This window comes from Ictidomys tridecemlineatus, chromosome 5, assembly GCF_052094955.1.
Source record: "Ictidomys tridecemlineatus isolate mIctTri1 chromosome 5, mIctTri1.hap1, whole genome shotgun sequence".
Lineage (NCBI taxonomy): Eukaryota > Metazoa > Chordata > Mammalia > Rodentia > Sciuridae > Ictidomys > Ictidomys tridecemlineatus.
This window is the reverse complement of record NC_135481.1, coordinates 36,203,852-36,226,491: the sequence shown is the minus strand read 5'-3', so window position 1 is coordinate 36,226,491 and position 22,640 is coordinate 36,203,852. Positions and strand designations below refer to the sequence as shown.

The 22,640-nt window shown below is 37.4% G+C and overlaps 1 protein-coding gene and 1 long non-coding RNA gene across 9 annotated transcripts in view; one reads left to right on the top strand and one right to left on the bottom strand.

Annotated features, from left to right (window-relative positions):
* The window catches only part of Frmd5 (FERM domain containing 5), a 307,318-nt gene extending 287,809 nt beyond the window's left edge, over positions 1-19,509 (bottom strand). For all 8 annotated transcript variants that reach the window (XM_078049690.1, XM_078049689.1, XM_078049691.1 and 5 more), the window contains exon 1: positions 19,147-19,509. In XM_078049690.1, the coding sequence (XP_077905816.1) occupies positions 19,147-19,248 (102 nt within the window). In that variant the 5' untranslated portion in view covers positions 19,249-19,509. The remainder of the gene's footprint in view (positions 1-19,146) is intronic.
* LOC144377757 (uncharacterized) lies at positions 19,425-22,226 on the top strand. The gene is made up of 3 exons (XR_013438813.1): positions 19,425-19,972; positions 20,114-20,132; positions 21,985-22,226. It is a non-coding gene; the product is annotated as an uncharacterized LOC144377757 (long non-coding RNA).
* Positions 22,227-22,640: the final 414 nt, after the last annotated feature.

The following is a 22,640-nucleotide window of genomic DNA, read 5'->3' as shown; positions in this document are numbered from 1 at the left end:
GTTCAGTGGCAGAGGACTTGAATAGCATGCACAAAGATCTGAGTTTGATCCCCAGTACCTCAAAAAGAAAACTCTTTATCATCAAATACTTTAAATACGTTTTCAGATAACTCTTTATATGCAGAAAAAAATCCCTATTTTTCCAAGATTTTTTCCCTTCTGTAGACTTGTAAATCTGGTACTTAACCATTACTCCATTTGGGCCCCAAGAACATTCCGAGGCCTTAGGCCTCTTGTCAATAAAACAAGATGAGTCTTTGACCCCTGCTAGCCACTTCTTTTTTTTTTTAATTCACACATAGTAATGGCACATATTTATGTGGTTCCGTGCAATGCTTTGATACATGTATGCTTTGTGTAATGATCAAATCAGTCTCATCAGACATTTGTCATCTCTTTGTTGTAAGAACTTTCAAACTCTTCTAGCTATTTTGAAATATATGTTATTGCATTCAAACTACATATTGCATTGATGAAGGCATTTGTCCTAAGATAAACCACCTACTTTTGCCGGCTATATCCAATTGGTTGCATTATAACATCTGTAACATGAAAGTTCTAGGTTGAGTTATACAGTACAGTGATTTTTAAATTTCTATATAACAAAGGGATACAGACTTCTGTAAATAGTTCATTTAAAAATACTTTCAATTACAATAAATTTTTTTAGAAATTCACCTTGACAAACATACCTATATTACTCTAGCTTTAAATATATTGCCTATTCATGTTTCCATGTTTTAAGAAACATATATATGTCATTAAAATCTATACTAGTCATAGTTCAGTGACAAGATATACGCCTACAAGCAGGCATTTTAAGAACACACAAAAATACTTAAGGTACTAAGCATAGGAATCTGCTTTTTTAAAAAATACATGTTAGTGCCTATTTTTGGTATAACAACATCTGAATACAAAATATACTGTTATTACAGAATGATGACAATTTTTTAAGATGATACAATGCATATGTTACTAAAAAAAATATGAAAAGCAAATTATAATTGCTACTATAACTAAGCCAAGTGATATTTTAAAGAAGTCATTTTATTTCCAGCCAAGTCATTGATTAAACTATTCAAAATGCCCAATTTCACTGGTTATGAATCTCTCTTCTGAGTATTCAACATTACAAGCTTTTTGTTATAATTTCAAGGCTGCATTTAGGGACCACTAATTTCAGCTTTTCTCTTCCATATACAATGAAGCATGCAATAATGCACACTGAGAATGCTGCCCCTATAGTATTCTTGGGAAATACAGTCTTATAAGCCAAGATATGACTGTCCCTTAGAAGTGAATGATTAAAGTATATGCCAAACTGAATTCCTGATGAGTAATTCAACTGGCATAGGCAGCTTCATCTACCCCACTCCAGGCTGTCTTCCCACCCCACCATAAAAGATTGCTGTGAACACAAAGACCCTAGGATGTCTTTACTAGAGAGAGAACTCCTTACATGATTATGTGTTAGCTTTTAACACAATATTACTTTACATCGTTTTTCTTCAACTACATGAACAATATGTTTTCCAAAATAAAAAGTATAGGGGCTGGGGTTGTGGCTCAATGGTAGAACACTTGCCTAGCATGTGTGAGGCACGGGATTCGAACCTCAGCACCACTTAAAAATGAATAAATAAAGGTATAAAAACATGTTGTATCTATTTTTTAAAAGTACAACATAACCCAGTAGTAATTCCATATAAATTACACCCACATCAGTATTTCCTATTTTCTTTGTTTTGATTTAGAATTAAATTCAATGACTTTTTGAAAACTAGATTCTGATTTCAAAAAAAGGGACATGCTGTTATTTTTTAAATTCGCTCTAAATGATGAAAGCAGATCTAACAAAAGAAGCCATATAAATCTCCTAAGAATGAAACAGTAGTTTATGATAGCTATGATTATTCTCCAAAATATCCATTCATCTCTGTACTACTTAAAATATACAGTTTTATTTTTAAAAGTAACTTGAATAAAAAGAAAAAGAAGTTGATAGGATAAACAATGACCATTCAAAATGACTTTGAAAACCTTAACCAGGAGGAAAAGGAAATGACACTAAAGGTGACACCCATATCAGCTCTAGATACCTGAAAAGGAAAGCACTTCCATTTCATCAGCAGAGGAGAAAGTTGTTTCCAGTGCCCACAGTCACCAAGGACTGGCAAAGAAGTTAACTCCATCTGGGATGGAGGTGTCAGATCAACAAATAAAACCACTGCTTGTCAGTCCTGGGGGAGCGGAAACATATGCCAGCCATTGGTATCCACAGAGTGTGCAGGGGCAAGATACACTCTATCACAGACCAACAAATGAGCTTGGCCAAGGCAAAAGCGTGTCAAGTTTCAAACACTCTAAGGGAAGCAGAAAGACCACAAAAAGGACAGCAGTAAAGGAAACACAACCATAAAGGAAACTTAGGCATAAAACAGGGACATTCGATGCCAGAGAAGAAAACCTACATGCCACTTACAGGTTTAATACGTCAGCCAGGCTTATTGAGTTAAACATCTATGCAAAATAAAGCCCAATTCATCTTTTCCATAGGTGAAAATTCTTATAGTTTTCTCTCCTATTAGACTGAAATGAGAAAATGTCATTTATTTGACTAAAAGAGAAAAATTTCCCCAAATAACTAGAGACATGGGACAGAGGCCAAAAGAATACAAGTAAATTACAGCCAAATATGAGGAAGGAAAACATTTTTTAAAAAACCCTATATGTCACAATTCCAAAGATTGTGACTAACAATAAAACAAAAGCTGAATAATGCCAAAATTTACAAAACATATTTTTAAATACTTATTTTTAAGTTTTAGGTAGACACAATATCTTTTACATTTATGTTGTGCTGAGGATCAAACCCAGTGCCTTGTGCATGCTAGGTGAGCACTCTACCACTGAGCCACAACCCCTAGCCCTACAAAACATTTTCATACACGTTTCCTCATCTTCTTACAACTCTTGAGAAATAGGCTGAGCAGATATAACTATCATCTAACTTTGGGGGAGGAAAAAAAGAACAAATAATCAAAGTTAAGTGACTCATTTAAGGTCATATAGGTGGTATGAAGCAAAGACAAGACTTCAAGTTTTCTGAATACAAATATGATACTCTTTTTATAATATCATTATTACATAAAACTCCTATTAAAATCCACCAAAAGCATACTAATAAAATTCTGGTCAATCTAACCATGCACTGCTTACTTATCTGTCCTATAGCCAATCTCAGAATTGTCAATATAAAACTGCCTTCACAATCTGGTAATTTTTTTTAAGATAGACACAATATCTTTGCTTCATTTACTTAATTTTATGTGGTGCTGAGGATCGAACCCAGTGCCTCACATGTAAGAGGCAAGCGCTCTACCACTGAGCTATAACCCCGGTTCCTCACACTCTGGTAATTTTTTGAAAAACTTCAGTAAACGAAAGATTTCAGAACTGAATCCTTCCTATAAAAAATAACTTAGGATCAGACTTCCTGGAGGTTCCTGAGATCCAGAATCCCAGTAGAGATAGGCAACTCTGAGCCCTACAGGTCTGTTGATTTACTCTCTGTAGAGCAGATACCACCCAAAAAAATACCCTAAGGCACCAATCACATAACTTCTACACTCATAGAACCCTGCCGCAGGATGGGACTGCATTGATCTGGTCTGTGCAAACAGAACTCCAATTGTCAATACCTCCCCCTCCACCCTACCTTACACTGGAGAGAAGGGAAGCTGAGAGTTATTTCAACCTGCTTCAATTGATTTGTATAACTCCTGCCCCCACCATTCATGTTATTGCCATTATTACTGCTGTGGATAACATGACACCTGTTGTATATGCTTTAAAGCCAGATCTAGTTAAAAAAAAAATAACTTATTCTAACCATTATGATTGCATCTAATGAATTCAATTTTACCTTTTCAACACTGATGAGCCACTGTCAATGTTTGTCAAAACTAATAACAAAATATGTCTGTTTCACCATGGCAAATCCCTGCTTGTTCCCTCACCTACTTCCATAATGTATTGTCATTTATAACCTCTGACAGTTGTGCCACATTTCCTACATTACTTAGAAACCAAGCACAGTAATTTTAGAAGGTTTTGTACTGGAAATTGGCTTCCTAAAGAAAAGATAACCCTCACTTTTCAGTACAGCTAACTCATGAGAGATGATTTTGTGTCTATGTACTACTTTTCAATATGAAAAATATTTTCAAATATTTTTTATTTCAACAAATCTTGATCAATAGAATTTTCATTATAATTCTTCCTTGAGCTAATAAATAGGGGAGTTATGACAACACAATACATTGCAGAATAAAGAGTACTGTTGTATGAGTCTGTTTCACAGGTGCAATAATCTGCACATAGTGGAGGGAGGAAGGGGGTGGGCTTCACGGAAGACTTCATCAGTTATTAGTACAATTCAAGGGAGAAAGAAAAACTTAATCTGGTAGACACATAATTACTAAATTTTACAATGGAACAGAGACCATTTATCAGACTTTAATACAATCTGCAAGAATATCCCTCAAAACCATTTGGTTCCTTCTGCTTTCTAAAACAGCTTTCTAATTTGGTTTTCCAAATTCTGATCCTAAAAGCATTGCCTACAATGGAATAAATTAATATTCCCCATCCCAAGTACAATTAACAGGTTCTTGGTTTAAAAAAAAAAACTTGTTGTGATTTTGATTAACATAAATCAATCATCCAGAGCCTCATTTGTATTGAACCTGCAGATAAAAACTTTGTGTTCTGCAAAACTAAGGACCAGATCACAAACTGAAAGAGTTACCAGGCTTTTACTGTGACATCTCTTTCTTTCAAAGAAATAACTGCATTTATAAAAAATAGCTTTCACCAAGGGAACAGGAAAAAAAACATATATTGAGCCATAGACAAATGTCTTATGAACTACAGTATGTCCACACTAAAAGAGACTGGAGGGACCTTCTATTTGAGCCTCCTCGTTTTGCAGATGAGAAGTTACACTGCATCCTAGAGTTACCTACCAGGGTATTAAAATTAGTCAATGTTGGGCATTTAACACAGGTCCCCTGACTCCCCTCAGTCAGTGTTTTTCCCATTAAAGAACACTGCCTACTTCATCCCAAAGCAGTAAGAACAACTCTGAAGTCACACAAACTTAAGTTCAAATCCCAGCTCCCTTACTTTTTATCCCTGGATAGAAAGTGATTTAAACTCTCTAAGCCTTACTGTACTCATCTGTAAGTAGAAACAATAACATTTTCTAATAGAACTAAATGAAAAATGTATATGAAGTGCTTATTACAGAGCCTAGAACAAAGTAAGAACTCAAGATAAAGTAACACAATTACAATTTAAACATACATAATATGAACTTTACATCAAATAACTCTCTAAACCACGATATTATTACCTTGCTATGATACACATACGTCATAAGTATATTCATTTTAATTATAATTAAGTCAGAGTAACATAATGATAGTCAAAACATCAGGATCCAAAAATACCACCAAGATATCATTTCAAATGTTTAATTTCTCTTTTTATTAGAATATAATTGACTTTATTTATTTTCAAGTGTCATATGTCAAAGCTTACCTACTTATAAAAAATTATACATAATTTTGAAAAGTAACCAGATCCTAATTAAGTGAGAAAACTTTCTATAGTCATTCCACACCATAAATCTCAGTAATAAACACATTTGGCCAAGAAACTAATTTATTCACCTTTTGAAAATCGTATCTTATAATAATTACAGACCCAAGAAGTTGTAAAAATAGTAGAATATCCCAGGTACTCCTCACCCAGTTTGCCCCAGTAGTAACATCTTATATACCATAGTATATCATCAAAACCAGGAAACTGACGTTCGTGCTAATTGAGATAATTCACACAGCATAAAATTCACCATTTTAAAGTGTACAATTCAATGGTTTTTACATTCCCAGAGTTGTGCAACCATCACCACCAACTAACCATCTTTAAGGTCACCATAGCATTACACTAAAGACCGTAATATCAAATGTCTTCATTTTTTAAATTTACCTAGCTCAAGCTAGAAGTAACTTTTCATTTGTATTATTAATAACCAACTTTTTCAGAATTAATACTTTTATTTATGCATGTCTACACCAACACTAATTCTACAAAGATGTAATTCCTGCCCTTCAAAAGTTTGCAGCCTAGGGGCTGGGGTTGTGGCTCAGAGGTACAGCGCTTGCCTAGTGGGTGTAAAGCCCTGGATCTGATCCTCAGCACCACATAAAAAATAAATAAATAAAGCTATTGTGTCCAACTACAACTAAAAAATAAATATTAAAAAAAATGTTTGCAGCCTAGTAAAAGGCAGACATCTGAGGTAGTACATTTCAAGGTAATAAGGTCACCCCAGGCACTGCTGGGCAATAATGGGGAGGGAGTCAATCCTGGAATAAGATGTAATAAGAGTCTGAACCAGGCAGCTAGGGAAGATTCACATGAAGGATGAGACCAGACAATGCTATAAATGGAGGCAGCAACCAGGCACAATGGCACATATCTGTAATCTCAGCTACTCAGGAGCTTGAGGCAGGAGGATTACAAGTTCAAGGCCAACCTCAGCAACTTAGTGAGCTCCTCTCTCAAAATAAAATTTTTTAAGGGATTTATTTTAAAAATAAAAATTTTAAAAGGGTGCACTTCCGTGGTAGAGCACTTGCCTAGCACACATGAAGCCCTGGATTCAATCTCTCTAGTACTTCAAACAAATAAAAAGAAAGAAAGGCAGCAGAAAGATCATGGAAGTCCTTCCATGCCATGCTAAAAGGCATATTGATAGTGGGAAACCCATAAAGAATTTGTAAAAAGAGAAAATGATCAGAGTTGCATTTGGGAAGCATGTGAGAGAAGTAAATGGGTCTATCACACCACAGTTAGATTATAACCTAGACCATCTAGATAACAAGAACAAATGGGGAAGCCAGAAAATGCAATGTATTCAGCACTAAATATTTAGCATCTGGCCCAGGAGAGTCTTAGTCCCAGCTCCAGGGCATTCTGGCATAGTCTTGCTCAGTGAGGTATTCAACATGATTCACTGATCATTGAATATGTTAAATACTACCCCCACATGGAAGCTAAGGCATTTTTTAAAAAAAATTTTTAATTCTTTCCTTCCTTCCTTCCTTCCTTCCTTCCTTCCTTCTTTCTTTCTTTCTTTTTTTCTTTCTCTATTTATTTTTGGTACTGGGGATTGAACCTAAAGGAGCTTTACCATTGAACTACATCCCCAGTCCTTTTTCATTTTTAAAATTTGAGATAGGGTCTTGCTAAATTGATAAGGGTCTCTCTAAGTTGCTGAAGCTGACTTCAAACTTGCAATCCTTCTGCCTGGGATCACAGGAGTGCACCAACCACACCTGAAGAGAGTTTTTCTAAACAGTTAAGTCTCTACCATAACACAGAGCTGTAACATTAAAACATGGATCTTCAATATTCTTTCATCATCCCAAACCCATTTATCCATATTGTAATCAGGTATTTATTTCTGCTTAAGGCTCATCCTACACTTCCTCAGTTCTCTGGGTTTGGTCTTTTGTTTCTCCCTTTACCCAAATTATTTTAATTCTCCCTCCAATTTCACTAACTTCAACGGTCCAGATTAGAGAGTCCAGCAGTGACCCCACAATGTTCACTCAATCCCAAAGCAAAAACACAGTAGACAGAGAGTCTCACTGGGCTAATAAAAACTTTTTTTTAAAGTTAATAGAAAACTCTAAACATATAATAGCCAATCTAACTAAAACCCAAAGTTTTCAGGAATCTTTAGGTTGGAGCCCCAAAATGTCAAGACAGATTTCCATTCATATTATCTCAAGTTCCCATTAACTACAATACATAACACTCTTATGTTAAATAATGAACTTAAAAGATATCCATATATGTGAGATATATGTGTGTATGTATATGTGTGTGTATATCACATTGCACTTTTGTATATATTTACCTTCATTATGATTATACCTTTTTATTAAACATCTTCTGCCACACAAAGACCATAAGGCAATGATGGCAATAGGAGCACTAAGGGTGAGGTAGAACCCTGCTTCACAAGAGGGAGGATCTGTATTTAATTCCCAGCACCAAAACAATAATAAGAAATGGTAAGAGATTATATGAAAAGAGTGGCCAGAAGTATAAATTAGCATAAAGCAAAGGAGATAAGAGATAAACAGAAAAGTTATCGTGTCAGGAAAAATGATAGAAAACAAAATTGTGGAATTCAGGATGTGAGGGGAAAGTAAAATTTCTACACTTGTTAGAGTATACTTGCCCAGCTTGCATGAGGCCCTGGGTTCCATCCCCAGCCCAAAAGAAAAAATAAATAAATTCCACTTCTTTTGTCATTGTCTTTCAACCAGAAAGGAAGGGTATCTTATGTGAAATATATTACTAGTAAAAAATAGTTCATAACATTTTGTAACTACATACTGAAAGATCTAATTTGCAGCAGATCATCATCATATCTGCCTCTTTAAAAATGCATCCTACTGTCATAGATAACTAATTAGAACAAATTAAAAAGTAAATAAAAAAGACAAATGGAAAGATGAATATATACTACCTGCACCCTTTCAACAATAAGTTTTTGGAAAGTTGAAAAAAAAAAGAAATTAATAAGTTCTCACACTCATTACATATTTGTCATCTGAAAAAAAAATAATCCATCAGACTTTCTAGTGTACCCAATGTTAAAAATTAGAATGAACAATATTTCCATTATCATAAAATTATTAGAAAGCAATTCTTAGATGTGCTTTCTGTAAAAAAAAAGCACTTTTCAATTAAACAAGTTTGTCTAAATTATTCAAGACATAATTAAAAGAAAGAAAGTGTTAATTTTTCAGATCAGCAATGCTACTTATAAAGTCTGACACAGCAATAACTAACTCAGTATCTTATGTCCTGCAACTATTTCAAGCAAACTCCTATGCACATTTTTTAACCTATTTCATATATACTAGAATCTGGAATTGGGCAAAATTTGAAGTTATACTCTAATACTTGGATAATCATTTATCATATTTTTCTCTCTCAACAGCAAAAATTTTTTTGATAGAAATAATCTCTGAGTAATCTCCCAGAGAACTGATGGGCTATTTTGTGGAAATGCAGGATCAATATGCCATAAAACATTCCAGGCATCTTTGCCAGTCCATGGAGTCCTTCTGACCTGCAAACTTCCAGTTCTATAATAACATTGAAGGTTTGGATTTTTCTAGAGGCCAAACTCTGAAAGAGGGCAGGCTGGGTGCTTTCTCCAGCCTAAATAATTCCTGGAAATTCATAAGCTCCTTCAGTGAACTGATTGATTCTGCTTTATTGTGTTCTGATCAAAGTTCTTATCTGCTTAGCTCATATCTAACAAAGTCTAACAGAGAATCTTAGTGGGACCTGCCTAAAGCGTTTGAAATTCTCTGGGAATCCTGAAGTCAACTCTTTCACTTAGGAATTCTCAAAACGAAACTGGGGCCAGGCATAGTGGCACATGGCTGTAATCCCAGCAGCTCCAGAGGCAGAGAGGAGGATTTCAAGTTCAAAGCCAGCCTCAGTGACTTAGCAAGGCCCTAGGCAACTCAGAGAGACCCTGTATCTAAAATAAAATATAAATAAAGACTGGGGATGTGGGCTGGGGATGTGGCTCAAGCGGTAGCGGCCCGGGTTCGATCCTCAGCTGTCCGCCGAGAACTAAAAAATAAATATTAAAAATTCTCATCTCTCTCTCTCTCTCTCTCTCTCTCTCTCTCTCTCTCTCTCTCTCTCTCTCTCTCTCTCTCCCCTCTCTCACTCTCTCTTTAAAAAAAAAAAAAAAAAAAGACTGGGGATGTAGCTCAGCAGTAAAGCATCCCTGGGTTTAATCCCTGGTTATCAACCCCCCCCCAAAAAAATTTTTTAAACTAAACTGGAGCCCAAATTAGGGGCAGAGAAAAAAAGTTCTTGAGTTAAATCAGGATGCAGAGGAAAAAAGTTCCCCAGAAGCCTGGAGATGAAGGACAATTTGCTTTACTATGGAGGGCAAAACTATGAGGATCCCAAATGTTTCAGCTTATTCCTGCTACAAGTTCAACGACAGTAGCCAGACATTGGAGTGTGCCCTGTGGGTATGCTGTGGTATGCTGTTTTGATTTACCACTATTTTTTTTTTCAGTTCTTGGGCCTTTACTAATTTTTTTGGCTCTCATAATTATTACTACTTCACAGCAAGCCCCCTTAATCTCTCCAACAAAGGAGTGCTCCTATTGTCAGTTATCCTCTATTCATCAGTCTTCAAACTATCCCTTCTTTTTCTCCTTTTCCAAAGCAAAATAACCTATTAGCATTGGCATTCTGCCGAACATTGATTGCCCAAATGCCCAACAGTGCTTTCTTGGAGGTTCCCATCCCCAAAGCTCTAGCCTAGCATTGTGTTAAGAGCTAAAAGTGCACGCTGTGTAAGGCTTGGAGCTTTGGAGCTGGCAGGCAGGGGTCTGCTGGGGACCCGGGGAAGCACTCTTGGATCCTCTAGAGAAGCTATTTTAGGTGGACACTTAGGTTTAGGGACAGAATGTTGAAATGTGCCTTTTTAGGGCTGCATGGGTCACATTTCTTAACTGTTCATATAATTGAGGCCACACTGTATCCACCAAAAGAGTTTTGAACCTCAGCTAAAATTTGACAGCCCCCCCAGACACCCCCTTATTTTTTCATCAGATTGCTAAAATGATGCCAGAGAAGAGGTCTCTTGGAAATAAAATTTGCATGTCGTTGCTGCAGCCACAGAATTAAGATTGAAATCTGAATCCACATTTTTGTTATATGATGCCATTGCTTTGTGAAGAATCTTAATTTGTGTTATACAGTTTTAGAATCAGGTTTAATTCAACACCAGCTTTATGCATTTATTTTTAGTTTGGACTGGATCCTCTCAGCATGTCAAGTATGATTGAAATTTGCTGACAGTAATTTTCCCTAAGCAAGTACATTTCTGTTATTTGATTCAACTATATACCATAGTAAACATACTAAAGGAAAAACCAAAGACTCACCTTTACCTTTTCTATCTAGAATCAGACTACTGGTAACTCAACCTAGAATGACCTCGACATATCCCCATATCCCATTTTCTGCTTTAGGCCATTTTTCATAACCTTGCTCAAATCTTGCCTCCACTTAGAAATACTTAATATTTTAGAGTCCCTCCTCCCAGGCTCCCCCACACATTTGCACTGCCACAGCATACCACCTTGTCTGAGCCCCCAATTCCATTATGTTTATACTTGGAGATTTGTGTTTGCAATTCCTATCTAAATTTTAAGTTCTTGGATGACAAACATACTTACTCTTCCTTTTACTCAATGCCTTAAGTTGTGCAGAAAATTTGTTTTTAAAACAACATATAAATATACAATAATCACATTGTTTTTAGGCCAAGGAGACCAAAAAAAAAAAAACCTGATAAATATAAAAGCATCAAATTAGTACAATGGCTCCTCTGTAAAATCCTTAGAATCCTGCCCACTTGAAGAAAGGTGTGTACGTATACAAATAACCTAGCTTTCACCTGACAAGGGTAGAAAATCAGTTAAGACTATTCAGAAATAAATCAAAAGTCAGAAATGTAATTTTTTCATTCTTTGCTTCTCCTTCCTCCTCACATTTGATATCCAATCACTACTACTTGTCAATTTTACCTACTCAATGTCTCTAATCTACTAGTAATGACTCTCAAACTTCAGCAAGCATAAGAATCACCTGGAAACCTAAAATAAACTGCTAAAGGGCTGGGGTTGTAGCTCAGTGGTAGAGTACTTGCCTTGCATGTGGAAGGTACTGGGTTCAATCCTCAGTACCACATAAAAATAAAATAAAGAGATTATGTCCATCTACAACTAAAAACATAATTAAACATTAAAAAAAACTACTTAGCTCCATATCCAGTTTCTGTTTCACTAGGTCTGGGGTGGAGCCAATAATTTATAATTCTAACAATTACCCAGGTGATACTGATGCTGTGGTCCAGGGACCATACTTTGAAAAACAAAAATCACTGCTTTATCCCATTCCTTATTCTATCTTCCATGCTTTTGACAGAGTTCACAATTTTTACAAAAGGGAAAAAAGAGTCCTTGGGTTGTAGCATGGGAAGATGACTTTAATGATGCATGAGAGTAATTAGATTTGTTCTTGATCTTGAATAGGTTCCTTGGTGGGCAGCAGACTTCTGAGGTTTTGAAATGATCATTGACACTCAGGAATGAGTCCTAAAGCATTTCTGGAGTTGTCCAAAGTGTCTCAAAATTTGAACCAGCAGATGAGGTCATGGTCATGCAAGGAGTCAGAAGTAGAGGAGGGGGAAATGAAAGCAATAATCACAGTCAAAGGGGTATTTTCTGTAGACAAGTGAATGGGGCTATTGTACACAAACTCAGTGGTTGCCAAGCATGTGGCCCAATTATTTTGCCTGTATGAGCATGGCACGGAAAGATCTCTTTAGAGAATTTGATTCACACAAGTTTTGTGTTTAGCCTGACATACAGCAGGCAGAAGCCTAGAAAATTTGAACCTAAGAGTCTTGACAAGTTTCTAGAATACAATGGAAGGAAGTTAGAAAGATCACAAAAGTAAAACACCATCCTTAGAAATAATAAATAATTTCAACTGATAAAGAACTAATACAGTGGTCTATCTTGGTCAACAATACTGCCAACAATAATGAGGATGACACAGTAGCCTTGGGAGACAAGAGGTCCATAATTTAAATCTAGGGTTTAGCCTCTCAGAAAAACTGGAGTTTGGAGTATGCACACTTAAGACTCTGCCCTCCGTAGTCTATCTTTAACTCTAGCTAAATTTAAAGTGTTTATAAAAGTTCAAAGAGTTGCATTTGGTCGCTAGTACAGGAAGGAAAGACCTGCTTCAAGGCTAGAAAGGATATATGACTGGGTACTTTGCTCCTTTAGGGAAAATACCATTCATTTTGCAACATGGGAATGAAGATAGTTTAGTATTCCTCATATTTATCAGCTGCATAAGAAAAACATTCAGGTGGTTGACCTGAGCCCAACAGGTCAAGGTTAGGAAACAAGAAGTATGATGACTACGACCTAGCCTTCAGGAAAGCAACATTACCCTTCCCTGAGCACCATACAGGTACAAAGGAGAAGCTGGAAGACTGGTGCCAATCCTCCGTGGTATTCACATTTGCTGTACAAGCGCTTACTAGGCACACCTAAGAGAAGAGTGACACATAGCTGCTCCATAAAACAGGGTCTGCAGATCATACAAAATGTTATGATGAGGTTGTCAAATGTGAATTCAGATTAAAATAGATAACTAGAAACAGGCTGAGCAGCAGCATGGTTCACTTCCTGTTAGGACAAGAGGTTAGAAAATGAAGCTGTGAGGGTGTCTGCTTCTCATTTTATGAGGTACAGACTTAGGGGAAAGAAGTGAAGAAGGTTTCTATGGCTCTGGTGATCCCTACATTCAGAATCCTAATTCTGGCAGATCTCTAACGCTCCATGATGCACTGCACTACACAGGATTCATTTGATCTAAGCCCTCTAATCCTGCAGAGATGAGGGGGAAAAAAATCTGAAAGACTTGAAATCCTAAGAGACAAGCCAAAAAGTCACAGGAGCTTACAGACTGGGGCTCCATTAATTCAACAGAGGATAATTGCAGAAAGTTATCAGACACAGACCTCAAAGGTTCCATAAATACCACATTTACATACTGTACTTTTCACCAGGGAGATGGTTGAAGAGAAAATGGTTAGAATGGGATGGGCTGAAATTTTTAAAGAGTTATACAGTTGTTAGAAAATGTTTATTGTTTTCAGGCATAAGAAATCTTAAAATGTTGAAGCTAACACAGCAAGCATGCAGCACAAACAAATCAGAACAAATATTTATTGAACTATAACTGTGTATGGCTTTGAACAAGATGCTATAATTCTTAGGGTTCACGATTTACAGCTTTCTATTACTCTCTCCTTTGTAAATTGTAAAGTACAATCTACCATAGAAATACTTTTGGATCATTTTAAGAACTTTAATATAGTAATTATTACATCATTGGCAAATCTCTTCTAAAATTAATGCCTTACTTCTTATTTTGTTAAACATTTTTATGCCTATACCTAAAACCACTACAAAGGTACAACAAAAATGTCTTATTCTAAGTTTGATATGAATGAGAGTACAACTATGATAAATGAGCCCCTGGGCAATTGTAGCAAATAAAGGACTCAAAAACTTCATGCTTTTTTTATATTAGACACTATGTTGAATAGCCTCATCTAGTATATTGATTCCAAACATTTAACAGAATGCAAATTCATACAAATACCCATGAGTAAAATCTGCCATGGTGAATCCTTCTGAATCTCTTTCAGATTCCACTGACTCTTCCTTAAACAGGAAAAAGAATGAGTGCACAATTGCGTATCTAGAATTTACCCTCTATATAAAAAAAGATGGATTTCAATTAGCTTTATACAATAAATATTTTAGTATAGAAATTAAGAAACAATACAAGTGCTTTTAGGATTTCTACAAGGCTAATTTTGGAATTATCTTAGTTTCAAGAGCTGGTCTAACTGACTTGCTATTGTAACAAAGATACTGAAAAAGCATAATTATCTGTTAAAATAAAAAAGTACAAATCAACATGAAAATATGATAACTTTGTGTTTTTCTTTGTGAATAAAATTATCTAATTTTCTAACAACATTCCTTTTGCATTAATGAAACCAAGGCTTCCACTTTTCAAAATGAAGCAGAAATTCTTAGAAAAGACAAATCATACTCCAGGAATAAATGCTCCTCTGAAGCCAAAGACGTGACAGGATAGAAGGAAGGTAAATATGAACTCCTTTTTAAAAAGGATTTTTTAAAAGAATCCTAATAAAGAATCGAGGTATTCCAATCTAGGATATTAAAATTTCATTGAAATTAGTCAGAAATCATTTTAAAGGCACTTAATGAATAAACTGATTTATTTTCTTTAAAAAGAATAAAACATTTTCCAATTCTATTTTCAACTTGAATAAGCCACAATGTAATATATTAGTCTATTTAAGTGATCCTTATTATTTGTAATATTTTCAAGTCATTTTCTTTTGACTATAAAATAAGTATTAATATTTCCATTTTACAGATGAGAAAACGAAGGTAAAGAGGGATAAAATGACTTGGGAAGTCAGAATGGAAAGAGGAGAGGCTGGGGTTGTGGCTCAGCGGTAGAGCGCTCGCCTAGCACGTGCAAGGCCCTGGGTTCAATCCTCAGCACCACATAAAAATAAATAAATAAAATAAACATTTTTTTAAAAAAAAGATGGAGAGAGGAAACAAAAACAGTTAATTCTGTTTTTCTGAGAGAAAAAGATCAGTTCTTAAGTATATTACAGCCACCGACTAATATTGAGCAAAATTTCTTTGACCTCCTAGACCTGTTTTTTCATCATTAAAGTAGAAACCACCTACCTCTCAAATGGTTGATTGAGGTGTAAGCAAAGCATCTAACAGCACACTCAGTACATAATTAGACATTCGAAAAGCAAGTGCTCTCCCACCAACCCTCAATTCCATTCATCTTGTATAATGGATGTATAATCAATCCATAATGCTATGGTGACAGAAAGGAGATAACAATACATGTAGAGTGCCTGACAAGCACAGGACTCAATTCATTTGTTCTCTCCCTCCCCCCCTCTAGATGCCAAAATTACCAAGTGGATAAACCACAATCAAATCAAAATATTGGTCCCTCTGTAGAACTGCCTCTGCACTTACATTTTATTTATGGTTGTAATTTATTTAAAAGTCAGTTTAACTTGGCTACTTAACCAGTTATTTTAATGTATCCCTATTAAAATCAAATTCACTTCTAGGATACCTTTACCTTTCAGTAATAACAAAAAAAAACTATTAAAATTTCTCACTTGAAGTATGTATTTTTAATACATGTTTTTACTAAAAAATTCTGCAATGTATACTCTTAATAACTTATGAATAATTATAACATAAAAGATAGTTTAAAAAAATATTCCTTAGGATATTACATGCCTAGGCATTTCAATGACTCCATTCAGTTTGAATTCAAAGACATTAGATAGCTTTCTCATTTTTCATTTTTCCCATTTTTCTCCCAAATAAAATAACAAAGTAAGGTAGTAAATGTAGAACATAAAATAGATATGCATAATAAAACAGATAAGTGAAAAATATGGACCAGTTCTGCACTTATGAGGCAATGACCTTCAAAACTGGCAGGGAGCTATTAACAATGTTCTTCACAGGGGAGCAATTATATTACAGACCTCCAATGTAAGATTTCATTTCTCATGGTCTACAAATACATTTGCATATCAGAAAGAAAGAAACTGTGACATCCTTCATTGAGAAGATATAAGGCATTTTGATTATATTAATAAGCACATCCTAAATGCCAGATCAGTATAGCTGCTGCATTATGAAACCCTTGACCAATACTTTCACAGAACTGCCTACAACTGAAATTTACCAAATATGACTATCATGATTACAACCCAGTGATACATTTCTAGCCCTGTAACTTAAGTGTTCTCTGATTATCTCAAAAGTCATAAAAATCCTTCTAAAATACAAACCCTTATTTAAACACAAACATGACATAACAACACTTCAAGGAAAAAAAAGAGTTCAAATTAGCACCCAAAATTTTTATATACAGTACTTCAATTTTTAAGTTGTTGGAAATATTGCTTCACCTAATAAGAAGCTTACCCATCCTTTCCATACTAATTTAACAGACTCTGTACCCAGTGTTTGACACACACACACACACCACACACACACACACACATAATAGAAATGTACAGGACAAGTTGTTAAGAAAATCTCAATCTCTAAATGATCAAAAAGCTATATGTAAAAATATTAATTTCATATAAGATACTGTATTTCTTTTATATAATCTTTCCTCACATGGGTTAAAACAAAAGCAATTCAAATAGTGGTGCCAAAGAATGACATTACATATACTTTAGAATTCCTATTTTTTAGATTCCATACAAGAATCACAATGCACAATCATTAACACATCTAGACTGTGACACTGACTACAGTGTGACCAATTACACCATACTTAATTTTTTAATAGCATTAAATTATAATAATAATGTAATATAAGAGCAGGAAAACAAATACAACTGTAGTAGGATATAGCAAGTATAAATCCAGTGAATCCTGTTTAACTTAAAAATATTCTTTTTAACTTGAAAATATTATTTTTCTCAATGACAATGAGAGAAAATAAAACTACCCACAATTGTAATACCAATCAACCAACCTCATAAGTTCCACCAACTGGGAAAAATAATTAGTTCCCTTATTGTGAGACCTTAAAACCACAAGATTATCAATAGTTTCTAGTGGAGTGGTAATGTGAATTGTGTTCATTATACTTTATATCTTGGTAAAAGTTAATGACCTGCTCCAGAAATTTTATTTCACCTCATATAGGAAAACTATTCTTAAGACTCATGAACTCTAAATCTCACACTGCTCTTGATAGGCTATTGTGTAAAAATGCCTTCAATTTCAAAACAAACGGATATAGACTTCAAATATTCTCAAATAACAAAAATATCAACTCCATGTTATTTTCCTCCTCAACCAAAACAAAAAACTATACGTGGCACAATGATACAATAGACAAAAAAAAGTAGTATGCCACTCATTCATTAAGGAAATAATACATAACATTTCTCTGCCATATTCAACTACAAAATCCTTTAACTTGATGGCATCTTTAGGACTGTTTAATCTGTATTTAAATGGCTCTTTCTTTAACCTCATGGATCTTTGGCAGCAGTCATCACTTTGGCCCAGAGCTGGTTTGGGGAGAGGGAGGAAAGGAAAGCGGAGAAAAGGCTGAACTGAGCACAGAGTCAGCAGAGAGCAGCTGCTCTCATATACTACCCAGCGTCTTTCTCACACACCGCTATTTTCCGCTATTGAGCATTGTCAGCAAAAATAAATAAATAAATGGGGGTGGGTATGCCAAAGAGGAAAGACCCCGGCAGGCAGTTTTTGTCTATCACATCTGAGCCGAGAAGCCTCCTCTGGTTTCTTACTGCAAAGGAAAGGGATCAGGTGAGACCCCTCCGGGTCTAACTCAATTTGCTTCTTCACAAAGAGCAGTTACTAGCTGTGCGCCCAGAATCTTCGTAGCTGATGAACTAAACACCGGGAGCATTGTCAAATGTTTTCAATCTCTGACTTTATAAAGGAGAAGAGGGGGCTGTGACTGCATTCCTGGGAAAGACTACTACTCCTGACGTGGCACACAGCAGTAGTGCAGAAGCATAAGCAAGAGGTTGTAAAAATCCCTTCAAAAATAGCAGGTTCTGAAAGAAATGCTGTGCAGCATTACTGTATTGTTGGCGTTTTTAAGTCACTGATTCTTTCTGGCCACTGCCAACCACCCCAATAGCTGAGACTTGTTGCTAAGTGTCTACCTTACGCCCCTCAGAAATACCTAACACAATAAGGTTTCGGGATCAAAAGGCAGGAGGGGGGCCTAAATCTTTAAAGCCCAGAGGGCTGGGCTCCCTTCAATAGGCCACTCTGCATGGGCTGCGCGTTCAGTTCCACCTTCTGAGAGCTCTGACTCACAAATGCTAGGGAAGAAATTATGACATAAACCTTTATCCTTCCAACCAAAGACCTAAGAAAAGCCAGCCAGTCGTCCTTGCCCAGCCGGGGAGTCGAAGCCTGAGCCCCCCGACGGGGCGGCCCGAGAAGGAGCCCTGCCCGCCTCCCTCTGGACGCCCGCGGAGCGTGATCCCGACCCAGTAGGGATCGAGGAGTCAGAACCCGTCGCCTACACCCCCGAGAGAAAGCAGGAGAGGAGTTGAGGGGCCGGGGCGCTTTGACTTGTCCGCGGCGACGCTGAGTATTGACCCCAGCAGGGGCTCCAGCAAAGGAGCCCTGTATCCGGGCGGTCCTCCGCAGGCAGAATGGACAAAAGCGCGACGCTGGGGCTGAGGAGACCACCGGGCGGTGGCCACCGGCCAAGTTAACCGACTCGTGGGACTGAGGGACCCCGCGGACGAGGCGGCGCGGTGCTGACCTGGATGGTGCAGGTGTACTCGCTGTCGTCCAGCAGCCGCACGGTGCAGCTGTACTCGCGCTCCAGGCTCCTGCTGCTGCCGCTCATCAACCTGCTCAGCATCTTCCCGCCCGCTCGCCTGTCCCTGAGAGCGACGCGGCGGCGCTGCGGACCCTGGACCAGGCGCCCCTCAGCCCGGCAGCTCCGCGCCCGCCGGGGGCACCTGCACCATCACCCCGGCCCGATCGCCTCCGCTGCCTCCTACTGGCCCGGCTCCTTCTCCTTTTCCTCCTTCTCGGAGCCACCACCGCTTCCCCCCCAGCCCAGAGCAAGCGCTGGGCTCTCTCCCCGGAGCCCCACTGCCTGTGCCCAGCTCTTGGGGCGGGGTCTCAGTCGGAGGGGGCCAATGGGGGTCAGCGCGGCAGAACTGAGTGGCAGATAGAGGATCCAATAGATATAGAGCATTGGGATGATGGGCGGGCGGGGAAAGCAATCACGGGAGAATAGTCATAACCAGCCAAGCCAGACCAGCCCTCTAGCGTCCCAAACCAGCGGCTTGTCTCTTACCGGTGGTTCTTATGGATGCTGTTTCCCCTCCCCAGGCCAGGTGTGGGTATCCATCAAGATTGATGTCTACTGCCAGGAATACATTTGAGCTCTTCTCTGTTTCAGGGGCCATGTCCCGAACCCTGCAACGCTATGGTTCCCGCCCTCTCGGGAGGCAGGACAAGGAGGCGGCAGAGTGAGAGATCACAATCCCTGCACCTGCATAATACAGGCACCTCCCATTCCAGAACGAGCTGCTGGCCCCCACCTGTGCTGTGCGCTGTCTGCCTTATGGGCCTCGGTACCCCACTACTCTTATTTCGGGGAACATCTGCTTTGTAGGAGCTTCTTAAGTAAAAACTGTTGAAACTGCAGAGGTTGGTAAGCGCCTGGGTTTAACCTTCCACTTTAACATCCTTTGCCTCCTTTCTTTTATTTTCAGAAGACAAAAGGAGATTGAGGTGAGCCCCTTCAGCTGATAAGAAACAGGAAGTATTGATCCTTTCCTTGCACCTTTAGAACTAGAATTCTTCAGACTTCCTTCAACAAAACACCACAATATGTCAGGAGGTATACATCATCAAGGGAAAAAAAAAATGCCTTCTTTCTCCTTTGTGACTCCTACATCTAAACACTTAAAGTTCCTTACTAAAACTTCGCTAAGAGACATAATATTCTTCCTCACAGATTTTTATGGAAAGAAATGTTAAGAAAGAATCATGTTGAGCTAAGAGACGTAGAAAGTATGTCTAGCATGCCTGAGGCCCTGGGTTCCAGCGTTAGCACCTCAAAATAAAACAAACAAAAAACATGTGGAAGCAAACATTAATGCTGTGATAAATATATTTATTTAAAATAGCAAGGACTGAGGTAGTAGCTCAGTTGTAAGAGTGCTTGCCTAGCATGGGTGAGATCCTGGGTTTAATCCCCAGACCACAAAATAAAATTAATGAAATATGCATTGTTTCTTATTGTTTTTGTTTATATTGCCTTTATTATATAAGTATAACATAACAAAATTAAAAACCTACATTAGGCTAGAAAAACGTATCATTGATTTATTTATTTATTTTTAATACTAGATCTCAAACTCGGGGCCTAATGCTAGGCAAGCACTCTACCACTGAGCTACATCCCCAGCCTCCTGACCTTTAAAGTATGTTTTTTTCATTAGGATCTAAATTCCAATATTTCTCCCAATTTTTTTGCATGGAAGGTTCTCATTCATTTTTGTCCACCCCCAACCCCGCCCTATCTCTTCTTGTCCACTTACCACCCTAGTAATCTGGATTGCTCTCCTTATTGGTTGGATTCTCCCTTGTGGCTTTTAATAGCCATTAGGAGATTCCTCTTTCCAGTGCAATTCTGGCAGAGTTAATTATGAGACTAAAATCAGTGAGTCAAGTGTTCTAGGCATAGAACCAGGCAGGAACTCTACTTTGTAACCCCAGAAGGTAGCTTGGAATCTGCAACATAATAGGTATTCTATAAATGTTAAACTGAAATAATTAGAATCAATAGATTTTGAAAATGTCTACATGGCAAGAAAGATCTGTGAAGAAACTTCAGGAATGTCTTAGAAATACATAAAATCATTAATATGCCAAAATGATATTCTATAAAGTTCAGCTTTGTTGCATAAGTGGGAGAAGACAATGAAAGATTTCAAACAGGAAGAACTTTTATTGAAGGCAAAAATTTCTATTTATGAGCCTGGCACAGTGGTGCACATCTGTAATCCCAGCAGGAGATCTCGAGTTCAAAGCCAGCCTCAGTAATGGCGAGATGCTGAGCAACTCAGACCCTGTCTCTAAATAAAATACAAAATAGGGCTGGGTATGTGACTCAGTGGTCTAATGCCCCTGAGTTCAATCCCCAATACCAATTTTTTATATATATAAAATTGGGGTGTGTGTGTATATATATATATATATATATATATATATATTATAAAATGCACAATAGCAAAAAAAAAAAAAAAGTCCAAGAAGCTAGAGAAAGCCCATTAGTATAATGGAAGGGAAGTGTCTTTAATAGGTTATGCAAATAAGCAGCTGTTAGAATAAAAAAGCAAAATACCATGAATCCAGAAAAGCTCTAAGGAGCTGAATGCTGTCTTTCTTCAAAGTATGACCACAGATGCAATCAACAGGGTAAGAGTGTGACTGCTGTGCCAATGTGTTAAGTAGCATTCCTGCCCAGTCTAAGAAAATCATGTCTTCTTAGATGCTCACCTCATTGAAAAACCAGTTAGATATTCATCCATGTTTGTGCTTAATATCCAGCTACAAAGACTATTTCTCTCTGATACAGAACACTTGGTGAAGAAAATAGAGGATGAAAAAAATAATAAAAGAAATGCAACACTCTAAATGTATACCTCTAAAACAAGATTCGGAAGCAGAAGAAGCCAAAAAGAATTAGAAAGAGTTCATATAGAGTCAAACTGAGAAATACTTTGTTACCTTTGTTTTTTTCTGAACTCTCAAATCTTGAGCAGAATTCCTGGAATAGAAGGGGTTTGTTCAATAAAAGGCCTCATGTGCCCTTGAGAACCAGTGTGTTATAGCTTTCATGTGTCTTTGAGTATAAAGGATGCTATATTTAAAATAAAACTGTAAATTACAATGGCTCTGAAACCCTGCCTTCCAAATTATCAGGATATCTGCCTCTTTCTCTACTATGAAGGAGTCCCCAGAGAAGATGCTCTCTCCCCTACATACCTGAAATAACAACTCCTGCCTCCATTTCTGGGACACTGATAGAGAGAGATAGAGAGATATCAGAGATATCAGAGATCCATCCATCCCTCCCTCCCTCTCTCTCTCTCTCTCTCTCTCTCTCTCTCTCTCTCCCCCCCCCCCCTCCAGGAGTGATCTTTCTTCACCGTTGCCATTGCCTTGGTAGGACAGGAAGGAGCACTGCCCTCTTTTCACCAGAACATCATAAGTATAGGTCCTTCCCATCAA